This window comes from Balaenoptera physalus (genome assembly GCF_965194825.1).
Source record: "Balaenoptera physalus genome assembly, chromosome: 11".
Classification (NCBI taxonomy): domain Eukaryota; kingdom Metazoa; phylum Chordata; class Mammalia; order Artiodactyla; family Balaenopteridae; genus Balaenoptera; species Balaenoptera physalus.
In genome coordinates, this window is record NC_138896.1 from 80,137,978 (window position 1) to 80,162,716 (window position 24,739).

Below are 24,739 nucleotides of genomic sequence, written 5' to 3' on the forward strand. Positions count from 1 at the left end.
GTATAGAATTTATTTGATTACTGATGTGTCAAAAAAGCCTTGTCATATCCTGTTCTGCAGATGGGAGAGCTAGAGGCTTTTTAGGAGGAAAAAACCCCCAAACACTGACTTTAGAAAAGATAAGTTTCTGAAACTTTCCTTTCTTGGATGTGACTATATCCCTGGTCAGTTATAGTCTTCATGGTGAAAGCAGGAGGAGAAGGTAATGCATGTGAAGAGCTGGGGTTGACTCCCAAGACCCCAGAAACCAGCTTGGTTCTTTTATATTAGCTATGAAACTGAAAGCTAAATCCTACAGCACCTCACTTCTTGATATTTTCACTCCTCTGAACATGTGAGTCTAACTCAAGATAAACTTACACACTATCTGTTGTGTTACGAATTGAAAGGCGCATTTCAGAACAAGTGTAGGACTGATTATAAGTCATCTTTTACTGCCAACAAAAAGGTGGTAGCTGAGGGATGCCAGGTTACTATAGAAACACCAGGGGAAAGGGAAGAGTAAGAAGGATGCCTTGTGGAGAAGAAATAGATTTTTGAAATGATACCTGCACCCCATGTCTAACGTTTCCCCTTTATAAAGTATGTAGATAATAGGAAGGAATGCTCCTAATACGAAAAATATCAATAACCTTAAAATGTATTTAGAAATATGTAGTAAATTTCTCATGAACTTAAAAAATTTTTTTTAATTAGACTCTTTTTTTTTTTTAAAGTATAAAGTGCAACAGATAAACAGAAAAAATATTTTTCAAGCTGCAGCCATGGATAACATCTAAGCAGGAAGCAAGGTGTCATGACGAACACTTTCCTCCATTAATAAGCAATATGGATTCTGGCCAGCACAAGAAGCATTGCTGGTCAGCGGTGCTGCTCACAGGTAAGGCATGAGATTTGATGTCAGCCAGTCCGATAGGTCCCTGCATTATCACTCAGGAGAGTTCTTGAACCTGTCTGTGCCTCAGTGCTTCGGTTTCCTAATTTATTAAGTGGGCTAATGCCTATTTCAAAGAGTTGTTATCAGGGTTAAAAGAGAAAATGTATACATGCAGTTCACTGTGATGTTTGGGAACACAGTGAGAGCTCAATAAATGGTTGTAGTGATGACAATAAAGTCGATGAGGACAATTGCCAAGACAGTCATTTTCATCCAGGGTAATGGTAGACTAGAACTCCTGGGGCAGAATAAACTACTGAGCAGTCAGAGTCCGAAGTCTGCCCCAATGAATCATTAGGTTAAATGAAAAAAAAGAGACAGTTTTAGCTTCGATGTATAATCTGATGGTATTTGTCAAATTCAGATCAGTAGAAATGGTAAGAATGCATTTAAAAAAACCACTGAGTTTTGCATATAAACCTGAAACAGTAATTGTTAATGATAAGGCTGTAGATGGGATGTGAACATGTGGCAGAGCAACACCAGACCCTCGGGTGATCTAGGAGTAATCAACAGATGCTTTAAATGCCCTTTATCACTTCAGGTGGATGAAATTATAATGTCAGAAAGCATTACGAGAAGTTTATTGCACATAGTTTTAGAGGCTGACGTGCACAATTTTTTTTTACAGCTTGGTATTGGAAATGGAAATAAAACCTGATGGTGCTGGAATTAGTTGGAGAGTAAAGAGAGTCAGGAGGAAAACCGCTTCTCACCCTTACGGGTTTATAACACCCAACGTGGCATGAAAGCCGTAGTGAAAACAGCTACTGAGGGGATTGTGAATTTCCCTCCTTTTCTCAGTTGTCAAAGGCAGCAAACGCCACCAAAAGGGGTGGAAAAGCATGGGTTTTGAAGACATTGGTATTTCTTTGGTGAACTGTTCTGTAGTATCTATAACTTCTGATGAAGTTCTACTTAGAAATTTGGGGAGAAACATTTGTAGAGGATGGCTGACCTTCCAAAGAGCAAATAAAGGCAAAGCTGAAAATGGTTATTTCTATAACTTCTTCACGTTACCTTATCCAATTATTAGAAAACCTTATTAATGCAGCCTACAGGGAAGAAAGCCAGCCTGAAATTATACAAAATCTGGATTCCAGACTCTGTTTAAACAAATACAGTTTAATTATTTCAATACTCTTCATATGTCCTCAGATAAAATGTATATTAACAGATAAAATGAGTTGAGCTAGAAAGACTGCTTTGAATAATCCTACACCACACCATGAAGAATAAAAGTAAAAACCTTTAACATACATCCAATTATTTGGATCAGACCCGAATTGTTACAAATATTAAATAAATACAGCTTTGAAGAATTTCTGGAGCTTCCATTTTCCAACTTCATGGCCCCGGGTGTTAAATGTGTAATCAGCATTGGCTTTATTTTTCTCAATTCTCAGAAAATTGTTAGTTTTTTTTTTTTTTTTAAATGGCCTATTGCAAGGAGCTGATGTTTCTATTCTTTCAGAGTACTGACAAAACACTTTTAAAAGCTGAGTCTTATAGCAAAATATGAAATTCTAACTTACATACTTACATATATGTACCACTCATACTTCTAGGTATAATGCCATAGCCATTGTATATTGCCAGATGTCCAAATCTGAAAGCCCTTGGCCCACTAGGCTCAGACATAAATAATAACCACAACAGTGAACATACACATTATGTGCTAAGTGCTTTTTCATAGGTAGTTTATTTATATGCATCTTGGATGTCTCCAAATTCTCCAGATTGCTGGGATAAAATTGTGCTTTAAAATTTTAGAAAAAACCAACCTACAGTCTCACCCCACAAATGGATGCCACCCCACTTTTGCTCTGCAAAGATTCTTGGGCCAGGACCTATGTCCCTCCAAGTCCCCGTTGACTTCGTAAGAAGCCTTACTGGTTTCTTAACCTCCATTCTTACTTTCCCTTCCCAGCCTTTCCATTTCTTTTCTGCACCGTGTCACCTCACTGTACAGCAACTATCTTAATTGCTTCACAGCCCAAAGCACCTTGCATTCAAAGCTGTGTAGAAAACAGACTTTACAAAAGGTTTATGTCTCTTAAGGGAGTGATTTAAGCAAGGTTTTTAATTTCTAGTGCGTCTTCTGTAGTCTCATATTCAGAAATATGCCACACATACAGGAACATTGAAAGCTACTGCTCTACACCTTTGCTCAGATTGGAAAAAAATGGTATTTTTATGTGGAAGAAAAATACATCCGACTCACTAAAAGCTACTATAAATAGGAAGACTCCAAGACTTCTTAACAGTATTTAACTTAGTGATACCAAGTCATGAATGGTTTTGTGCACTGATGGACTCTAGTTATGAAATACACATTCAGACATGTGTACATGTACTAATTTCAAGGTCTTTAGACATAGGCTCCAATCACTTTCCCACAGTCACTCGATAAGCCTTCCGCCCTTTGTTGATTTGAAAGCTGGAACCTAGATATGGTCATTAACATAAAATATAATCTGACACCCTGGAAGCAGAATGAGTAGTTTAGCTTGAAATGTATACAAGGCAGAGTGAAGAAAGGAAAACAAAAAAGTCTTATCTTCCATTCTAGTGGTCATCAACCACATGGGCTAAAGCAAGTTTTTAGAACATTACTGAATAGCCCACAGATGAACTCCATCAAGTGACGGTTAGTTTGTTGATTGAAACTGTCGAAAGCCATTGACACCATATGCCCTTGGGAATCTTTACACTGCTCATTCTGGCGGCACCAGAAGTAAAGAGGGAGGTAAAAAGGAGAAATGAGAATTGGTTAGGTCTCAGCCTTGGTTGCTTTTAAACGGGTCACAGCCCAGGTTAGAGGAGGTAGGAATCCCCTGGGGTGGGACTCAGGCAGCAGCATTTTTTAGAGTCTCCAGATAATGCAATGTGCAGGCAGGGCTGAGTTTTCAGATTAGACTGAAAGCAGCAACTGGAAAAACGTGGAAAGAGAGCTCAAAAATTATAGGAGAAATGAAAACAGTGATATCCCTTTTAAATTAAGGCTACAGACATTGCCAGGGAAATGTATTTGCTAATCAGAGCAAATTATAACAGGAATCTCTGGAATTATTTTTCTGTTTATCTGGACTTTGAAACAACCATAGATTCTTATGTTTAGCTAACAAATAATGCCACCATTTTTTTCTTGTCAAATTTCTTTTGATAATGGCAGATGTTCTTGAGAAGTACCTGACCTAAAGGATTAAAACCTTTTGAAATAAGTGAATTGAAAGGTATTATAAGAATGTTGTGCAGATCTAGATAACTAGATGAATTTTAGAAATATTCAGATATCAAAATTCAAAGACAAGAATTAGGGGTAAAAAGATATTCTGCTTACTAGAATTAGCCCACAATAGGACACTATCAATTTCTTTGACCAGCTAAAGGTTTTAAAGAAAAAGGAAAGCTCTCTTCGATTGAGTTGGCTAAAAGATTTCTATGTCTTCAGGGTTTGAAATGTCTGAATCACTTTTGCATGCAGCTGGAAAAACAAAGGGTGAAATTTTGATTGATTTTCTTTAATTAAGATAATCCTGAGTTTAGGAAGCTGTAAAGCAAAACTGGGTATGGTTTTAATCCCATCTCATGATTTATTTATAGATTACTGAATCTCCATTACTAACAGAAATTATATTTCAGAGTGATATATTATCAAAAATAAATAAACAGTAATTTCCTCTCCTGGAATTCTTAAGTAAAATATTCCTTATTGTGCTTATCTCAATTATTAAGGTCCCGAGGGTCCTCCCCCAACCCTGCCCAATGCCTCTAGAAGTATTCTTTACAACAAATTAGAGATAATTTCCCCTGATCCACAGGTTAAAATATCGGCAATACTTATTACTATTAGGAGCAAGTTTTATGCTTGAATCTTGCCAGGTTCAGCATAAACATTGACAATGATAAGTTAGGCTGATGAAAACCAATCGATACCATTTCTCACACTTCACTTCTGTAATGCTTCACAGGATTACAGGTGATTAACTACAGAAGAATATGTCAGCAGTAAAAATTAGTGTTATCTGTGGCCCATGTTTATTGGTTATTTAATTCTTATAAGTCAAATTATTTTGACTTAATGTGATTCTAAATTATATTAAAACCACCCAAACCAGAACCAAGATATTCATTAAGATGTAAAGCTCCAATATTCATGATGAACTTTAACTTAGATTTATCCTTTGTTGTAAGTTAACTGTATTACCTATAGTTATAAATTTGAATAATTTGAAATATGAGAAAGAAAAATTTTTTTTTCATGTAATGTCTGAAACATTTATATTAACATATTTCCATACAAATAACCCAAAGAAAGTTTAGTATTAGTTGCTTTTTTTGTTGTTGTTTGTTTGTTTTTATATTGCAGGTTCTTATTAGTCATCAATTTTATACACATCAGTGTATACATGTCAATCCCAATCGCCCAATTCAGCACACCACCATCCCCAACCCACCGCGGTTTTCTCCCCTTGGTGTCCATACGTTTGTTCTCTACATCGGTGTCTCAACTTCTGCCCTGCAAGCCGGTTCATCTGTACCATTTTTCTAGGTTCCACATACATGTGTTAATATACGATATTTGTTTTTCTCTTTCTGACTTACTTCACTCTGTATGACAGTCTCTAGATCCATCCACGTCTCAACAAATGACTCAATTTCATTCCTTTTTATGGCTGAGTAATATCCCATTGTATATATGTACCACATCTTCTTTATCCATTCGTCTGTCGATGGGCATTTAGGTTGCTTCCGTGACCTGGCCATTGTAAATAGTGTCGCAATGAACACTGGGGTGCATGTGTCTTTTTGAATTATTGTTTTCTCTGGGTATATGCCCAGTAGCGGGATTGCTGGATCATATGGTAATTCTATTTTTAGTTTTTTAAGGAACCTCCATACTGTTCTCCATTGTGGCTGTATCAATTTACATTCCCACCAACAGTGCAAGAGGGTTCCCTTTTCTCCACACCCTCTCCAGCATTTGTTGTTTGTAGATTTTCTGATGATGCCCATTCTAACTGGTGTGAGGTGATACCTCATTGTAGTTTTGATTTGCATTTCTCTAATAATTAGTGATGTTGAGCAGTTTTTCATGTGCTTCTTGGCCATCTGTATGTCTTCTTTGGAGAAATGTCTATTTAGGTCTTCTGCCCATTTTTGGATTGGGTTGTTTGTTTTTTTGATATTGAGCTGCATGAGCTGTTTATATATTTTGGAGATTAATCCTTTGTCCATTGATTCGTTTGCGAATATTTTCTCCCATTCTGCGGGCTGTCTTTTCGTCTTGTTTATGGTTTCCTTTGCTGTGCAAAAGCTTTGAAGTTTCATTAGGTCCCATTTGTTTATTTTTGTTTTTATTTCCATTACTCTAGGAGGTGGATCAAAAAACATCTTGCTGTGATTTATGTCAAAGAGTGTTCTTCCTATGTTTTCCTCTAAGAGTTTGATAGTGTCTGGTCTTACATTTAGGTCTCTAATCCATTTTGGGTTTATTTTTGTGCATGGTGTTAGGGAGTGTTCTAATTTCATTCTTTTACATGGAGCTGTCCAGTTTTCCTGGCACCACTTATTGAAGAGACTGTCTTTAATCCATTGTATATCTTTGCCTCCTTTGTCATAGATTAGTTGACCATAGGTGCGTGGGTTTATCTCTGGGCTTTCTCTCTTGTTCCATTGATCTAAGTTTCTGTTTTTGTGCCAGTACCATATTGCCTTGATTACTGTAGTTTTGTAGTATAGTCTGAAGTCAGGGAGTCTGATTCCTCCCGCTCTGCTTTTTTCCCTCAAGACTGCTTTGGCTATTCAGGGTCTTTTGTGTCTCCATACAAATTTTAAGATGATTTGTTCTAGTTCCATAAAAAATGCCATTGGTAATTTGATAGGGATTGCATTGAATCTGTAGATTGCTTTGGGTAGTATAGTCATGTTCACAATATTGATTCTTCCAATCCAAGAACATGGTATATCTCTCCATCTGTTGGTATCATCTTTAATTTCTTTCATCAGTGTCTTATAGTTTTCTGCATACAGGTCTTTTGTTTCCCTAGGTAGGTTTATTCCTAGGTATTTTATTCTTTTTGTTGCAATGGTAAATGGGAGTGGAGAAAGAAAATTTCTTCATCTTAGGTTACCAAAGTCTCTGACTGAAGGAAAGTTCAGGCTTCAGCATACCTTGTTTTAGATGAAAAGTGAGTCTGAAGAGTGATCTTACAGTATGGTCAGGGGTCTGTGAAATATCTGGGCAAAAGAAAAACAAAAAGCAAAAGCCCCACCCTCACTGCCAAATCTCACACACACACACACACACACACACACACACACACTCCCACACAACCAGCCAACCAACCCAGGGAGACACATTTCTGGGAGCTCTGGTGGAGTCAGGGCTCGTCGGCACTGGAGAAGTGATCTACTGCAGCATTTCTCAAAGGAGGTTCTGTGGGGGGATCAGCCCCATGAGATGCTCTACTGAACAAGGGTTCTGAGAACAGAGAAATTTGAGCATATTCCACTCTTCCTTGGACATTCCCTATGCCTACTAGGCTACTAAAGCCATTGAGAATTTCTCCAGTAAAGACAAATGACCATTTCTGCTTCTCCAGTATTTTCCAACATTGATCATGGGCTTCTTCCCCACTCCAATTAAATTTATTAACATCGAGTGGAATTTGCTTCTTGAAACACTTTGGGAAATGCTGATCCTTGAAGTATAAAAAGGCCTAATATGGAAGGAAGAATCTACACAAACAAAAGAGAAGAAAACACTAAATGAAAACAGAGAACCCAAACTCCCGGCAGGCTCTAGTGTCCTCTAGCGGCCACTGTACAGTGACTGTGATGTCCACCTAACTCTGTCACTTGAATCCTCATCTTAATTCCCTCAGGGTGGGAAAAGAGCTGGGTTGGAAGTGAGGAGTCATGGATTCCATTCTCCCTTCTGCAAATTGCCTTTGGATAATTAACTTCCCAATCTGAATCTCACTTTTCTCAATTATAAAATCAGAGTTTAAAGAAATGATCTTGATTGTACTTCCTAGGCCCAATTAGATGATTCTATCACAACCATTATAATGGAAGAAAAAGAGAAAATAGGATTTGCTTGAGAAGAATCCTCTTTATGATTAACTTTTCTGGAATGCAAAATGAATCATGTATGAAATAGAAATCCTACAGTACAACCATATGCAGATAGGAGATTCTTAATCATTATTCTGGCCATTTTGACTGATGATTGAGAGTCTCAGGAGGCCACCTGGAATAAACCTAGCTTTAGTACTGTACTTGCTGTCATTAAACAGTTTTTAAAAAAGAACAATCCAGAAACTTTCAGCAGCTAGATCTTTAAATAAAGCCAAAGGGCAACTTTAAAATTAGTTCTTTTAATTAATCGTCCTTCAGGTTGTACAGTCTGTGACTACATATTCTTGGTTATTAAACAGTTTGTACTTCAAAAAAAAAAAATTCAAGATGTGGCTGAAATGACTGATTCAAATGAAGCTAATCTAAAAATATGGAGAAATACAATACAGCAAATTATTATGCAAGTGTCTATGTATTTTTCATCTGTCAGTATTTTTCCTTTAATAGGAAATAAAATTAAATTAATTAGAGAGAGAAATTATAATTGCCAGGGAAGCTAAATTATTGATTTGATGCCACAAATCAGCTGACAGTTTTTTTTCTATAATTCCTGGGCTCTGTAATTAAATAATAATTTAGAGATTGAAGACTTAATGTCACTTACAAGTTGCATCCTGAATTGTATGAAACAAGAAACTGAATCAATCCCCAAACTGATACCAAATTATCTTAAGATGTACTTCCACATTGAATTATTTTTTTCAGGATCCATTTGCAATAGTCAATTTCAGATATAATGTTTAGTACACATTTGACGAGAATAGTAGAAATCCAGGTCTTGAAAGTGGAAACTAATAATAATATAAACTTTTCCTCACTGCTACATGTGCCATGAGGCAAATGTGCCCTCTCATCACATTGGATCTGATCTATAACTGTGGTTCTCAAGCATGACTACACATTCGAATTGCCAGGGGAGGTTTTAAAATTTTCTAATGCCCAGGGTGCACCCCAGACCAATCAAATCAAACGTTCTGGGGGTGGAACCTAGGTATAGAAGTATTTTTATAAACTTCCCAGGAGATTCTCATATGCAGCAAAATTTGATAAGTGAAGCCATATAGCCCAGTCAATGAATTTCCAAGTAATCTTGCTGTACCATTTTGGTTTAAAATTGGCAGTGTGAAGCACATCTATTTCTATTTTTCAATTCTTCTATAGAAATCTCAACAGAAATTGAAGCTACTCCTTTTAAACAAACAAAGTGTAAAATATGACCTTGTGGTAGATAATTTTTGGAGTGTCTGCTTGGTTCATGAGAAACTCCTTAACTGCCTTTCTCCACCATCCACAGAAGAGGGTTCTGATGGCCATTGGACCAAAGTGGGCCAGTTGGAATCCCAAGTCTGGGATATTTGAATTGAAATTGAGAGTTAATATTTCTGTGTGGTTGGATGTATGGGCTGTGGTTGGCTAACTGTTCCGGTGGGTGGACTGAATAGCTGAGAAAATTTTGGGGAGAGAGAAGAGAGAAGAGATGGGCAAAATGGATCAGAGGTGAGTCGCAGAGACAACATTTTTAGATGCCCAGGGTAGACATCTGTCATTTTTGCCTGCTTAGTGTCCCTCTCCATTTTGTTAATAGCACCCTCTTCTTCAGGAACTGTCTTGTTTCCATTCCATGTAGTCCTGGGGATAACCGAGAAGTCAAGCCTACCAGCCTCTTGCTCCTTGAGCAGAGACTCAAGGCAGAAAAAGGTGGCACCGTGATTTTGGAGACCATTGTCGAGAGAAACTGACAGTTCCTACTATAGGATCCCTGGAGCTGCCTGATTCCTGTGCCTCCTGGGGTCTGATTGTTCAACAACTCTTTGAATTCTGGGATCAAGGGTGTCTGTTGCTTGCAGTTCAAGAATCCCAACAGAGTTTTCTAGGTTCTAGCTTGAGTCCACTCAGAGGCCTTGCAGCATTCTGTTTGGGGGTTCACGAGGCACTCTTGTATCCTTAATTACTTTTAGCTCATGATGTTTTTGATATTTGTAACTTCACATCTTAACTAGTATAGACATTTAGTTGACTCCCCTATTTATGTGGATGATCCTGAGACTCACTAAAGAAGGAACAAGGCTTTCCAAGTCCTACTCCAATCTTCAAGGTCATAACCAACTCTTTTTATCATCCTGCATGCTTTCTGAAGCTGCAGTTTTTTCTGCATTTTGTAAGTATGAAGATCTTGGAGAAATATTCATAACAAAGGTATTCTTTGTGAACAATAGGATTAAAAGCTTATCAAATACGAGCACGGTTCTAAATAATGTATGATCCTTTGAACAGGAGCCCAAATCTACTCCTGAAAAAAGAGCTCTTATTTCCTCCATCAAGCAGCATTAAATGAAATTATAGTACTGCCATTAAATCCAACTGTACACCAATAATTTTTCATTTCCAATGGTACTCTTCTTCATTAAAAAATCTTTATTAAGTAACAAAACATGCCAGCTAATATAAAAAGTACTTCCTTGAGCTCAATATTTATATACTTGGCACACAATTCAAGGCTGGTTTACTCGAATTCAGGAAGTACATGATATTTTTCCTTGTGATGCAGCGAGCAGAGTTACAGTGACATATTCTAAAGACCAAAGGAAGCCTCCTCCATTTCTCCAGGTCCAAGTCACAGGAGTGGTGAGGTACGTGGGGTGTTCAAATGGGTGACTTCTTATTAAATTTGGATCCATGGCACTAGATTTGGATCGTATTATTAGAATTCAGAGATAACTGGTAAAAAATTAAAAAAAAAAAAGCACAGAGCTAAGCAGCTTAAGTTATTAACGACGTTGTGATCTTTGGCAAACTCTGGATGAACTATAATGAAATGGAAATAGCGAGGTCGGTACCAATAAAATATGGTCATAATGTCTGACTACTTCACAGTTAATCCTTTTTCTAATAATCTAAGGAAAGGTAAATACCATCTAGGAATATTCTGGTAAAGAAAGTGGAGTAAATAAAAAGAAGCAGTTTAAAAGGCATTCTTCTGACCATCATACTTTATTTTTAATACAAATAGGTAATAAAATAAAAGGTACCCAGATATCTTTTAAACAAGAATACATTTTCTGTATATCAAGCCATCATTTACAGATTAACATTGCAAAAAATTTGCATTAATAACTCTTAATTCGTTTACATAAAATTATATGAAATAAACAAAATTATATGTAGGATGAGAACCAACAAATAAGAACCAATTCAAAGTTCTAAAATCTTATCTCTGTATTAATTCCTTCACAGTTCCAAAAAATCACAGCCATCTACAAAAAGAACGTAGGTAGTCTTAACATTGAACACTATGTACAAACTAACTTCACTTCTCTTAGTTACTGTTGATTCCATGGTCCTGGCCAACACATGCATTGTGATGCCAGTCAGAACTGCTATCCTGCTCCGCCTGGGGTGGCCATTCTTTGCCCTGGAAGGAGGCATTACACCAACTCGTAGTATTTCCCAGTCTGGGGATCAAAGTAACAGTTCAGACATGGGTCATACAGCAGAGTCAGCACTTCCTCGTCCTCTTCCACACTCAGGTCTTCTCCACCTGTGGGAAGGGGAACCACCATCATGTTAGCTGCTGGCCTGGCCCGTAATTCTTAAACTGCAACAGAGAAGGGCAAGGAAGCAGGATTCACCATCTTTCCTGGGAGACTGTCCTTATGCGGGCAGGATGTCAGTGCTGGAATGGAGGAGCGCTGCAGATGTGATAACTCTATACTTGCAGTGTAAGACAGAGAAGAAACGGTGATCACAGGGGCCAGATCCGCTATAAAGTACAAGAAAAATGAGCGTGGAGAGCTGGCAGGGAGGAGAAAGGATAAAGGAAGAGGGCCAAAGGACTACAGAGTTATGAGGATTAGGGATACTTGAACAGGATTCAAAATTTGATTATCACAGCTCTAGACTTCTTCATGGGCCAGAGCTGCACAAATGCCAAACAGCGCAAATTAAATGATCTAATAAAGAGCTCAATCCCCATTCATACAACCTAAAAAGACTACCAAATAAACATGAATTAAAATAATGTTTAGAAATATGATACTTAAAGCATAGAACACATATGGAAAACAATGTCAGATGATCTGTAATTTTATTAGTGGTAGCAAGATCTGTCAAATTTGCTGGGAAAATGAACATGGCTTGATTTTTTTTTCTTGTGACAGCTATTTAGATGGTTTGGACGAAGAGAACACCTACCGCCTAAGTAACCAGCAAGGTTAGCAAGGTTTGGTTGGTTTTCAACAAATGGCATGGAATGAAAAAAAAAAAAGCTTTACTAAGATATTTCCTGACCACCTTGTATGTGCCCATCATTGTGCTCAGTACTTATGTACTTGATGCCATCACTAGCACTAGCAAGCGAGTGCCTTCTGAGTACTTCTCAAAATCCATGTAATAGGCTTGGAGGCTGGGAGGGCAAGACCTCCCTCAGCTGGAGAGGACCAGAGCAGGCTCAGGGAGGAGGGGATGATTAAGACAACAGTTGTCTCTCTTCCTTAGCACAGGCTACTAAGGACCAAAGAAAACCAAACCTTTGGGCTACAAGCTCACCAGGGTCAGTTTTGGAGGGGCTTGGATGGTGGGCATGGGCAGGGCTGACACAGAACAGAGGCTCAGTAAATACTGAGTACCTTTTGAAAGGGTGAATCAATGACTGTGAAACATAGCTGTGATCTTAAGCGTCACTGCCCCGAGGAAGGGAAGGCGGTGGTAGTGGTGGTGGTGGTGGGACCTCACCTTACCCAGCCAACATCAGATTAAGCTGGTGCATGGACACCGTCAGGACAGTGACGAACTGGAGTTAAGGCCAAGGGAGTGGTGACAAAATGGTGGAGTGGGGGTTTGAAACCGTACCACAGCCATTCCTCTGCCTATCCTTCTTCTAACCACCCAAAAACATTTAACATGATCCTTCCCTGCCCCAGGCACCAAGCCAGGTGTTGGGAATATGAAGATATAAGAGAGAGGCCCTGTTTTCAAAGAGTTTGCAGTGATCTGGGGGAAACAAGAAATCAGCGGACTCTCTGGTGAGTTGCACGCAGTGCCAGCAGTTCTTAAAAAGTGGGGTTTAACAGAAGAATGATTTCATCTGCCTTGCTTAGTAACATCTCAACTAGCAGAACCCCCGATGGTTTAGAAAGCACTTTCTCATGCAGTAGCTCATTTGACTGTTATGATCCTGTGAAAGAGGCAGGAATTATCGCGCCCGTTTTATGGATGAGGGAAACAGGGTCTGCAAAGTTAAGCAGCTCATCTGAGGTCACTTGGTGAGTTAGAGGCAGAGTCAGGGATGAACTTGGGTTTCCAGATTCCCAGTTCAGTGTTCTTTTGACCATACCTGCTCAATCTTATTGTTAACACAATACTGGTGTAACACATTCAATTGGAAGCTATTACATTATGGGGATTTAAATATGGAAAGTAAAAATTTGTAAAGGTGTCCTACACTTAAAGACATCAGTTTTGGAAACAAAAGAACTTTGCTTTTTCATATTTCCAAAACCACTGACAAAGATGAGACAGTCCTTGTGGGAGGGGCAAAGGCAACTAGCTCAATAGGCCCAAAGGAACTGAGCTTAGTAACTCCAGAAAAGGGAAGGCTTGATGGAAGTGACAACAGCCCTTCTGGCTTCACGTATATAAAGGGTGGCAAATGAATGGGAAATTAAGAAGATGTTGTGGGTTCCAAGAGAAAGCAACAGGATCAATGGGTGAAAGTTACAAGGAGCCAGATTTTGGCTCAGCACAAGGAAGAATTTTCTAGACACTGGAGCTGACCAGGAAATGGAACATGGACTCTAGGGAGGGTGAAGTGGGGACTGGGGCAATCATTTGTGTGAGATTTGTAGATGAACCCTGTGTAGGACAGGGGGCCAGATCCAATGACCCGTATGGTGCCTTTGATGAGTTTTTGTGACTCTTGGCTGCAGTGGCTTCTTGCATCCTTGAAATATGACAGGTCTTAGCTAACGGCCACGTTGATGGTGGTAGCTGACCTGAGCACCTTGCACAGTTTCTGATTAAGAACAGGAACTCAGAGAAGGCAGGCTGCCTTTCCTTTATTTTCTATTGTTACCTTAAGAGTGGTCCCTAGGTCCTTGCCTCCACCCTCCTCCTCTAAGTAGGAGAGGGTGGGAATGCTTTTCAAGTGGCTGTTTCATATTGAAGATGATCCCCTGGGTCACTTCTGCACATCAAAGGAGAGTGTGCATGTCCTTTACTTTCAGATATTCAATCCATCAACCCTTTCATATTGGGGCTACTTCAGAGAACGGAACAAAATCAGGTGATCAGTAAGTAACCACTGTGTGCTTGCTACGTGACTGAGCAGTCTGGTTATGGATGAGACAGCCTAGTTGTATATGTGACATACACACACGAAAACAAAAACAGCTACTAAAGATTAACGAGGAGTTAAACTGGGAGTGGCTAAGAGCACCCCTGGGCTCTAGAATCCAACAAACCTGGGGATGGATGGGAGCGCCGCTGCTCACCACCTGCATGCCCTTAGGCTGGTTACAGATATTTTACCTCACTGAACCTTCGTTTGCTCATTTTTAAAATGGGAATAACCTTATTTCATAGGGCTTTGTGGACTAAGTTGGATACTGGGTAATATGCATAGCACAGAGCACATGGTAGTTGTTCAATAAATAATCACTACTATTACTATTAAGAATAATAACAATACAATAAATAAATCATAAACTATAGGCTACAGCTTTTTTAGTAACTCAGAACAGCATTGATAAAGCTTAAATATAAAGAAAAGACTTCAGAGAGACAGGCAGAATTTAGACATTTAGACAATGAAGTCAGATAGATCTGGGTCCAAATCCCATTTCTACCATTTCACAGCTGTGGGACATTGAGAAAATTCACTACTCAGCCACAGTTTCCTCATATGTAAAGTAAGGATAGTAATAGTACCTGTTATAGTACCTATGAGAACTAAATAAGATAACACTCAGCACACACACAGTGAGTACTCAGCAAATGTTATAATCATTATGGAAAACATAAGATATCTGAGTTAGACACGAGAGGGATGTGTTCATTTATAACTCACTCCCTACCCCAAAACTGTATGTGTTTGATTTTTTACTACTAAAAAAAAGGTTTGAATGAAACACAAAGCCCCCTACTAATTTTATACAGGATATTATAATTAATTCATCTTTAAATAAAAAGTTCTTATATCAAAAATCATGTATTTTTCAAAAAAGTAACACTAATTTTTTCCATCAGGTGTGATATTAAAACCACATATTACTGAGGTAAATAATTATAAGTCAAATTTTCTCAAAGACCTGCCATCCAATGTCTTGTTTTTACTGCATCAACACATTGGGGGAAATTCTGACCTCTGGTACATAAGAGTTATATGCTATATAATTGTTTAGTGCATTCTGTGCTTGTACTTTCCAAAAAGATAAAATTTTAAGCTGGTGATTTTTTTTGTTTGTTTTTTTTGTTTTTTTTAAATGGAGCCAGACTCCACTACAGAGGGCAACCCTGGGAAACTTTTTTTTTTTAAATTAATTAATTAATTAATTTATTTTTGGCTGTGTTGGGTCTTCGTTTCTGTGCGAGGGCTTTCTCTAGTTGCGGCGAGCGGGGGCCACTCTTCATCACGGTGGGCGGGCCTCTCACTATCGCGGCCTCTCTTGTTGCGGAGCACAGGCTCCAGACGCGCAGGCTCAGTAGTTGTGGCTCACAGGCCTAGTTGCTCCGCGGCATGTGGGATCTTCCCAGACCAGGGCTCGAACCCGGGTCCCCTGCATTGGCAGGCAGATTCTCAACCACTGCGCCACCAGGGAAGCCCTAAGCTGGTGTTATGAAATTAGAAAACTCAATACATTTTTACAACTAGTCAGGAGCCTTTCAAAATGAAAATAACCGTTGTAACGGGCCATGGGTCTTTATCATCCAACTGCAAAGGGATCAAGGTGGATCCAATTCATTAGTAGAGGTTTGGCTACATAATGCATGCAAACTGAAGCAATAACTGCTATAGAAATGCATTCATTCCAATACATATCGCTGTAGAACTGGAACTTCATGCATTATAACCATGGGACTAAGGCAGGTTTTGTGGTTTTTAGTACTAAAGCTTTAAATGCGTGAATTTTGGAACTCTACCAACAATGACATTCATACAAAAAGTGGGTGATATTATGTATAACTTTATATTGAAATAAGTGCTTTAAACTTGCACAAATGGTTTTGTTTTCATTATAACTTAATTTTCAAAGCCTCCAACTTACTTCATTTTGCCACTGTAATCTCTACGTAATGAAATTATAATATTGTTAAGCAATTACCACTGTGATGTCAAGCAATGGGAAATGTTTTGAAAGGTAATTATTGTGCATGGGTATGGGGTAATTTTCAATTAAATTCTTGGATAGTGCAGAGTTCGTTTTTCTCCCAAATGCTAAATTGCTCTATTTAAAGACTGGCTACAGAAACTCTAAAAGGACAAATTAACAAATAAAACCATTCTCTGCTACCAGACTAAGAGCATCGGGACAGGGGTCCAAATTACATTTTTACTCTTCTTCACATAATAAAGCCATTTCTAGTGAAATAAAATTGCCTTTCAGATAATAATCTATTTACAAACTTTCAGCTTCATCCACTTTGAAATTGGTTAATGGCAATAACAGAAGAAAAACCAACGGAGTCAGACCAAACACAGCAATATTAGCTGCCCTCCCCTTGGTTAGATCAGTGTGAGCAGATAATTCCTCCAGTTCACCTTTTGAGTCAATTAATATAAATGCTTAATTATCTATATTTAATGCATTTTAACTGTAGCTAATAGAAAACCTATATGCAGAAGCTCAGTCTTCAAGCTTGAAAATAAATGATGTGGCACCAGTTTATCAGATTTAAAATCTCTGAATCAAGACACTGTACTTGATTTTCGATTTTCTGACGCTGCCATCTGGAGTTGTTTTTTTTTTACAAGTTAATGCATTTTCTCTCTTATAGATCTTGGAAACTGACTGACTGTATCTTTATGTGCATACTAATACACTATTGTTTAAACAATTCAATGGTGACGGATCACCACTGGGAACAGTCAGCCTTCGGATCAATAAAGATGACATTTTAGATAAGATTCTGCTGAGCACCAGGTGCTTGCAAACTCTTCCACCAACTTATGTCACAGTAGGGCAAAATTAACTTGCACTAAAACTGGAGAAAGTGAACTGTTGAGATTTGTTTCTCAGCAAATATGTGCCCTCAAATGGGAGAAAGATAAATGACCAATAAAGGAATAAAAAGGATGAAAATGTACTTTCTTCTATTAGAAAGCTATATTGTTTTTTGGAAGGCAAATGATATGCCAAGATTACAGTTCAGGTTTCATTTGGGAAATAAGTACATCACTCCTTTTGTAAAATCTCGTAGCGGCTATATTTTACTCGGAAAATGCCACTTAAAACGACACGTTGAAGAATTTGGATGACTCGTTAGGAATTCTTGCAATTTCATTCTTTCCAGGTAGTCTCTGCTTACAAATGTGATTCAAATGTGCCCTTGTATATCAAATCATCACGTTGTACACCTTAAATTAACATAATGTTATATGTCAATTATATTGCAGTGAAGCTGGGGAATACCTCACAAGACATTTATGTGCACTTGTAAATATGTGAAGTACCACTCTGAATGCTTTTTGTTGCACATGAAGGGAGGTCCCTAGTCAGACTATTGAGCTCTGAAGCCTACAAAGCCTGTAGTATCTCCAGGGCCTGATTTCAGGCAAGGTGGCAACGCTGCAGCCAGGGGGAAATGTATCCCAATTCCAGCAATGGAATCTAGGACCACATCCTGGGCCAAGGCCCCTCTGTTGTACATTTGGGGAATAAGTAGGTGGGGGGTGGTTCTGGAATAGGAGAGAGCCTCAGACACCCATCAGTGTGTTTACTTCTCTACTAGAGGGTTCACTTCCAGTATGCCTGAAAAGAAGGCATTTCTTTATATAGTGAGAGGGCTGACTGCCCCCCTCTAATCACTTCTTCTATGCAGAGAAGACACCCCCCGGACCCTGAAAGCTGCATAAGAAAATACTTCCTTGCCCCAAGGTTAATCAGAGACCAAAAGGCAACTACTTGCCTCACAGGGGAAGGGGAAGGAATCTGGATTCAAGAATGTCATACAGGTATAACTTGTTTTTTTGCGCTTCGATTTATTGTCCTTTTTACAAATTGAAGGTTTGTGGCAACCCTGCGTTGAGCAAGTCCAATGGCACCATTTTTCCTACAGCTTTTGCTCACTTTGTGTCTCTTGTCACATTTTGATAATTCTCAAAATATTTCAAACTTTTGCATTATTATATTTGTTATGGTGATCTTTGATCAGTGATCTTTGATGTTACTATGACAACCTACTGAAGGCTCAGATGATGCATATTTTAGCAATAAAGTATTTTTAAATTAGGGTATGCACATTTTTTTTTTTTTTTTTTTTTTTAGAAGGAGGGACCTAGTATTTTTTTTTTTTTAATAAAGTCTCTTTATTCTTTTTTTTTTTTTTAATTAATTAATTAATTTATGGTTGTGTTGGGTCTTCGTTTCTGTGCGAGGGCTTCCTCTAGTTGTGGCAAGTGGGGTCCACTCTTCATCGCGGTGCGCGGGCCTCTCACTATCGCGGCCTCTCCCGTTGGGGAGCACAGGCTCCAGACGCGCAGGCTCAGCAATTGTGGCTCACGGGCCTAGTCGCTCCACGGCATGTGGGATCTTCCCAGACCAGGGCTCGAACCCGTGTCCCCTGCATTGGCAGGCAGATTCTCAACCACTGCGCCACCAGGGAAGCCCAGGGTATGCACATTTTTAAAAGATGTAATGCTATTAGACACTTCATAGACAACAGTGTAGTGTAAATACAACTTTTATATGCCCTGGGAAACCAGACTCATTTTATTGCGATATTTGTTTTATTGCGGTGGTCTGGAACAGAATGCGCAATATCACAAAGGTATGCCTGAAAATGCTAACAAATCATTTCACAAGCTGAGAGTTGAGGCGGGGGCTCTATGGGTCTAAGGAGAATTCTAAAGAGAGTACTATTTTATCCAGAAAGGCTCAAGAAAGAAAACTACCTAAATTAAAAAAACTGCACTGGACATTTCAGCTGTGTATTTCTTACTGACCTAAATGGGAATTCTGTGGTTCTATCACAGTGTGGGGCTTAAGGGTGCAGACAGTCCAGTCCGACAGGCCTTGGTCAGTGTTCTGCTCCACAATCAGTGGCGCTGTGACCCCGGCATGTGCTTTATTAATGCTGGCTTCTATTATTACTTTGATCGTCAATATTGCTTTTTTAGGGGAAGTTCTCCTTTGCATTTTGAATAAATCTTCAAGATACAGGGAAGATCCAAAAAGTAGACCAAATCATCCTGTTTCCCATGGGCAGAAGATTCACTCATTCTACTCATCAAATATTTATGCAGCGTTTACAATGTCCTAGGCGCCATGTTAAGCACTGTGGGTGCCACGGTTGTTCGATGAAGCATAACGTCTGGTGCGATAACTAATAAAACAGATTTTGGAAGACTGCTTTTAGACTCAGGGTATTAGGTAAACGTCAAATAATTGCATGGCAGGAAACAGGACTGTGAAAGGATTCCTCTGTTGGACCCAGGACAGGCGGCCAGGTTCCCCTCTCTCTGGTTAGCTGTGAGGCGTCATGAGATTTCTATAAATTCTTTAATAGTAATTTGGATATTACACCTATAAAATAAGCATCCGCTGCCTATTTATGTCTTGTGGGAGATTAATTAACGTTCATAAAGGAATATCTTCTGTGGCTTTGCCGTACAAAAGGTATGAGAATGTTATTTTTATGAGACTCTGGCAACTCCAAAAGCCCTTCTGAGTGTCTTTCTCACTCAAAATCCATGCAACCTGCAAAAAAAGGTTTACAGGCCTGAAGAGAGGCATTATTATTCCATTTTGGAGCTGGTAAGCATGAATAATTTAAGGGTCATAGCTGTAGAGGAACAAATGTCAAAAACAAATTGACAACTATTCTTCGAGCAAAGTCTGGTTCATTTTCAAAAGGTCAGTTTGGTAGTTTTCTTGAGTAAGTTCTGAAATCTTAACTTCCCATTTTTACATTTCACACGGTCTCCAGAAAAACACATTTTTCGTAAGTGTTTAGGGCACCCGTGCCCGTGGTAATTGATATTTGGCAAATGTATTATGGCCCAGCTGAGAGCTGCCCGTTTCTCCATCCAGTCGAATGGCGCGGAGTACAATGCTGTTCCTGCTGGCTGCTCGGCTCTGCTGGGAGCCGGGCTATTCATTTCAAGATGGAATTCACGAACTTGAGACATTTTGGTCTAGTAGAAACTGGGGCTGTGACACAAATTTGTACTGAATAAAGAAGGGACTCTAGGGCCAGGTATAATGCATGCATTTACTTTTGTATGGGCTGGGGCAAGTTTTCTAGAGTTACGTATTGGTTAGGCCATCTTTCCCTGCTGTTAGAATGCAGTTATGCCTCTAGCTGCATGGATACATCTCGGCCTCTCCATCTCTGATGGAGATGTGGCGGTTCATCGTGTCACTTCCCTGCTCTAAGTACCAGTGTCCATGTGTAAAATGGGGGTAATAATAGTACCTATGTCTCAGTAGGCTATTCTGAGAATTAAAGTGCACATGTAGGCCTGGGCCACTGGAAGATGAAATAAACATTAGCTATTATTATGTTTATCCTAGAAGTCTGAAGATGGAAGAGCCTCTTTTCCTGCGAACGAGCCTTCAAAACCACCTTCACATCCCAGTGCAATGGTTCTGCAGAAAGGCACTGATGTGGAGGAAGACTGGATCCAAATCCTAACTCTGATTGAGCCTTTGACCTTGGGCAAGGTCAAATTGAGGGTGATGAACTACATCAGTGTTTTTAACTGGTTCATTAGGGCCCCACGGCAGGGTTCTGAGACCATAACTCCCACTTCACCCAGAGCAGTTCTGCTTTTAACTCCTTTACTTATTGGGATTCCATATGAGATTTCACTTGACAGAAAAGTTTTCATTGCTTATAAGTAAAGTTTAAGAGCCACTGCATAAGGTGACCTATAACTGTTTTAATTGCTAAAATGTATGGGTCTAAGTTCAATACTCTCATTGTTAAATTTTACAAATATGCCTAATATACCAAAAACTTGGAATTGGGGGAAAAACTGAAAGTCAGATTTCAATGAATTACCCTGTTTTTTTACTTCCAAGGTTGTTACAAGAAATGACCAGTTGAATAACATTTCTCTCCCTCTTTTTCCTCCCTTTCTCCCTTCCTGTCTTCCTTCTAATGAGAATCCAGCGTATCTAATACATGCCAGAAATTTCAGGGTACTAGGGATCTAGGAGTGAGCAAACTGACAGTCTCTGCTTTTAAAAACTCTTAGGCTTCCTAGGAAAAAAGGCAATAAACATGTAAACGAATCACGAGTTACAAACTGTGAAAAGGCTGTGACGAAAAGGCACTAGGTGAGGTGAGAGAGCCTGACCTACTCAGATAAGGTCGTCTAGAGAGGCCTTGGAGAAGATGGGCACAGCGACCACCCAGACCGGGCAGTCCCCCACTCTAGTCATCTTGCCCTTCATTCAGCCCCTCACTCCCTTGGCCTTGCCCTAGATCTGGTCAACACGGTAACTACACCCCTCAGCCACTCACCCCCCTGGAGGGAGTGTGGCCACCAGTCATTTCTGACAAGCCTGGGTGGGGGGCGGCAGGGGAGGCAGGTCCAGGCCTGAAACAGGTGACCAGAGGTCTGCTTTTCTTTTTTCTGAAAGGACTTAGCTACTTAGCCCTTGAGATGTTTTAATTTGTTTTCCTGTCGATTGGAACTCTCAACAGAAAAGTAATTTTTCAATTCCTGGTTTATATATAGTATTTTTTTGATTAGGTAATTTATTTACTTGGTTCAAAGCCAAAAAAATTAAAAAATAAAAACAGTGGTTGGGCTCTGGGGCCAGGCTGCTTGGGTTTAAATCACAGCTCTGCCAATGACTAACTTTACGCAAATTATTTAAGAGCTTGCTGCCTCAGTTTCTTCAGCTGTAAAAAATAACAACTGCATATACAAAATTAGTATCTTCCTCATGGTGCTGCTGGGAGGACTAAATTTCTTTTTTACATTCTCTTTTTTAAAAAAATTGAAGTATAATGATTTACAATGTTGTGTTAGTTTCTGGCGTACCGCAAAGTGATTCAGTTATGTGTATGTGTATATATATATATTCTTTTTCGTATTCCTTTCCATTATAGTTTATTACAAGATATTGAATACAGTTCCCTGTGCTATACAGTAGGACCTTGTTGTTTGTCTATTTTATATATAGTAGTGTGTATCTGCTAATCCCAAACTCCTATTTATCCCTCCCCCCAACCTTCCCCTTAAGTAGCCATAAATTTGTTTTCTATGTCTGTGAGTCTGTTTCTGTTTTGTATAAAAGTTCATTTCTATCACATTTTAGATTCTACATATAAGTGATATCACAATACTTGTCTTTCTCTGTCTGACTTACTTGTGAGGACTAAATGTAATCACTGAGCACAGTGTCTGGCATATATTAGGTGCTGAGTTAATGGTATTGTGCAACAGAAACCCAGGAAGAGTCCCAGACTACTCACAACTGTGCCTCCCTTCTCCTTCTGATGGTATATACTGGATGCTTGAGCCTATTATTTTTCTTTGACAAACACTTTATAAGAACAGATGGAAACACTAGCTCAGTATATTGGTAAGTGTATGCTACATTGTCTAAAACTAAGCCAATGACATGTAAAGATTAAGCAAATAGGAAACACTACTTTTTGATGGTTTTCATTAACTACAAACTATCCAAGTTTATCAGAAGAGGGAAAGGGATACCAGATGGAAATCTAGGGTGACAGGGAGAAGGGGTACCAGATCTGGTTAACATTGGCCAGAACATTTCTACAATTCTTGGAATTTAATTTGTAAATTTGTCCTCCATGCAAGTTCTGTTTACCTTCAACATAATTGAGCCCCTGCTGTCAAAACATCACTTTGCAATGGCAACTTTAAGACATCCTTTCAGCCACTCATCACCACTACAGATCTTGGGTGCCTTTGCTTAAAGACCACACTCTCCTGTGGCTTATTTAGGATACTTAAAATATTACCTGTTTCCTCACAGCAAGGACTCCTCCTGACAGCCAAGATGCTGTTTTTCTGTCATGAGTAATTATAAATGTACACCCCGAAAAAGAGGCTCAATTTGAGGGGCAGCATCTATCTCAGATAGTAAATCACAGCGACATCTCCATCCCTTGGGCAACCAAAACGCACAACTCAAGATGTATGAGCTCTCAGTCTGAACGCTCCATACCTGAAGAAAAATGGGATGCTCCACTTTCTCCCTGGGACAATTAGGGAAAAAAAACCCTGGCACCTTTGTTGGAGTAATTTATACTGGTTTCAGTTCCTTTTTTTTTTTAAACCATAGATATAGAGCTTCCATCTTTATAATCCAACTGGGAAAGCTATCTCAGGGAGTCCCACTCTGAGGTTGTCTGTCACTCCAGCTATGCATTTTAGATCTCCCCCCACCCTTCCCATCTCCACCCCTCTATGTCTGATGAAGATTCTTTTATGTCCCTCCTCTACACACTCCTGACTGTTACATTCCCTGCTCACAGCCAGAAACTAAATGGTTCATCTTTGTGGCTCTTGTCAACAAAGAGAACCCCAGGCAAATTTTCATCCCTGCTTCCTTCTAATTTTTCTATCACTACTACTACCTATCATAGCTCTGTGACAGCCTTTGCTTTAATGAAACGGCTGTACCTCTGTATTAACGAAAACATGGATCTCCGTGATGCTGGAGTATTGGGTCTGCTTTATAATAACACTAACAACTGGTATTTGGTAGGCGCTATCCCAAGTATTTCATATACAGTATACCTCACTGAATCTTCATGAAAAACTTGCAGGTGGGCACCATCTATTATTAGTTTTATTTTACAAAACTGAAATTCATAAAAGTCACACAGCAGGAATTGCTAGAGTTGGAATTCAGATGAAGGTCAATTTGACACCAAAGCCATGCTCTTATGCCTTAAACTATATTTCGCCCATGGATTAACCTTCAGGATAACAAGGACAATTTCTCTTTTAAATACCTTTTAGTTGCAAAGAACCTATCATCCTATAAAATGAGGCACAGATTACCTCATTTTGGGTGTGTGAGCCTAAGTGATCAGCATTTAATAAAAACAGTGGCATCTCAAAGTGACTGATTTTCTCTATTTATAGTTAATTATTTTTATTTTTTAAGCTTGGTGTTTTTCATATTCCCACCTTGAGCACTCAAGCTTCCGGAAGAATCCTGATGCCGCTCTGCTGGCTGTTGACTGGGAGGAACAATCGGTGGGCTCAGCATATTTAACCAGTCCCTAAAAAGAAAAGAAGAAAATAAATGAACCACATGTTTGTAATTCCATATATATATAGATTTTACCTTTCTCCTGGATTTTTAACTCCCTGGGGCTTCCACAAAAACACATTTTTCCCTTCTTCATATTTCAGAAAATAAGATGTCCAGAAATTAATATTCAGTTTTATAGATCTGTAAATACACAATTACTTAACTAACTAGCTGTTCAATAAATACACCAACT

The 24,739-nt window shown here is 39.0% G+C and overlaps 1 protein-coding gene and 1 long non-coding RNA gene across 20 annotated transcripts in view; one reads left to right on the forward strand and one right to left on the reverse strand.

The window, feature by feature from the left end:
* The window catches only part of LOC309637552, a 398,176-nt gene that overhangs the window by 231,231 nt on the left and 142,206 nt on the right, over positions 1-24,739 (forward strand). The gene's annotated exons all lie outside the window — the stretch shown is intronic.
* The window catches only part of CFAP20DC (CFAP20 domain containing), a 303,119-nt gene that overhangs the window by 15,299 nt on the left and 263,081 nt on the right, over positions 1-24,739 (reverse strand). For 13 of the 19 annotated variants that reach the window (XR_014250542.1, XR_014250543.1, XR_014250544.1 and 10 more), the window contains one exon: positions 24,420-24,514. Coding sequence is in view for 16 of the 19 variants with exons in the window: in XM_082412150.1 (XP_082268276.1) it covers positions 24,420-24,514 (95 nt within the window). In the remaining 3 variants the exon portion in view is untranslated. The other 6 variants (XM_082412157.1, XM_082412161.1, XM_082412154.1 and 3 more) reach the window with 5 other exon arrangements.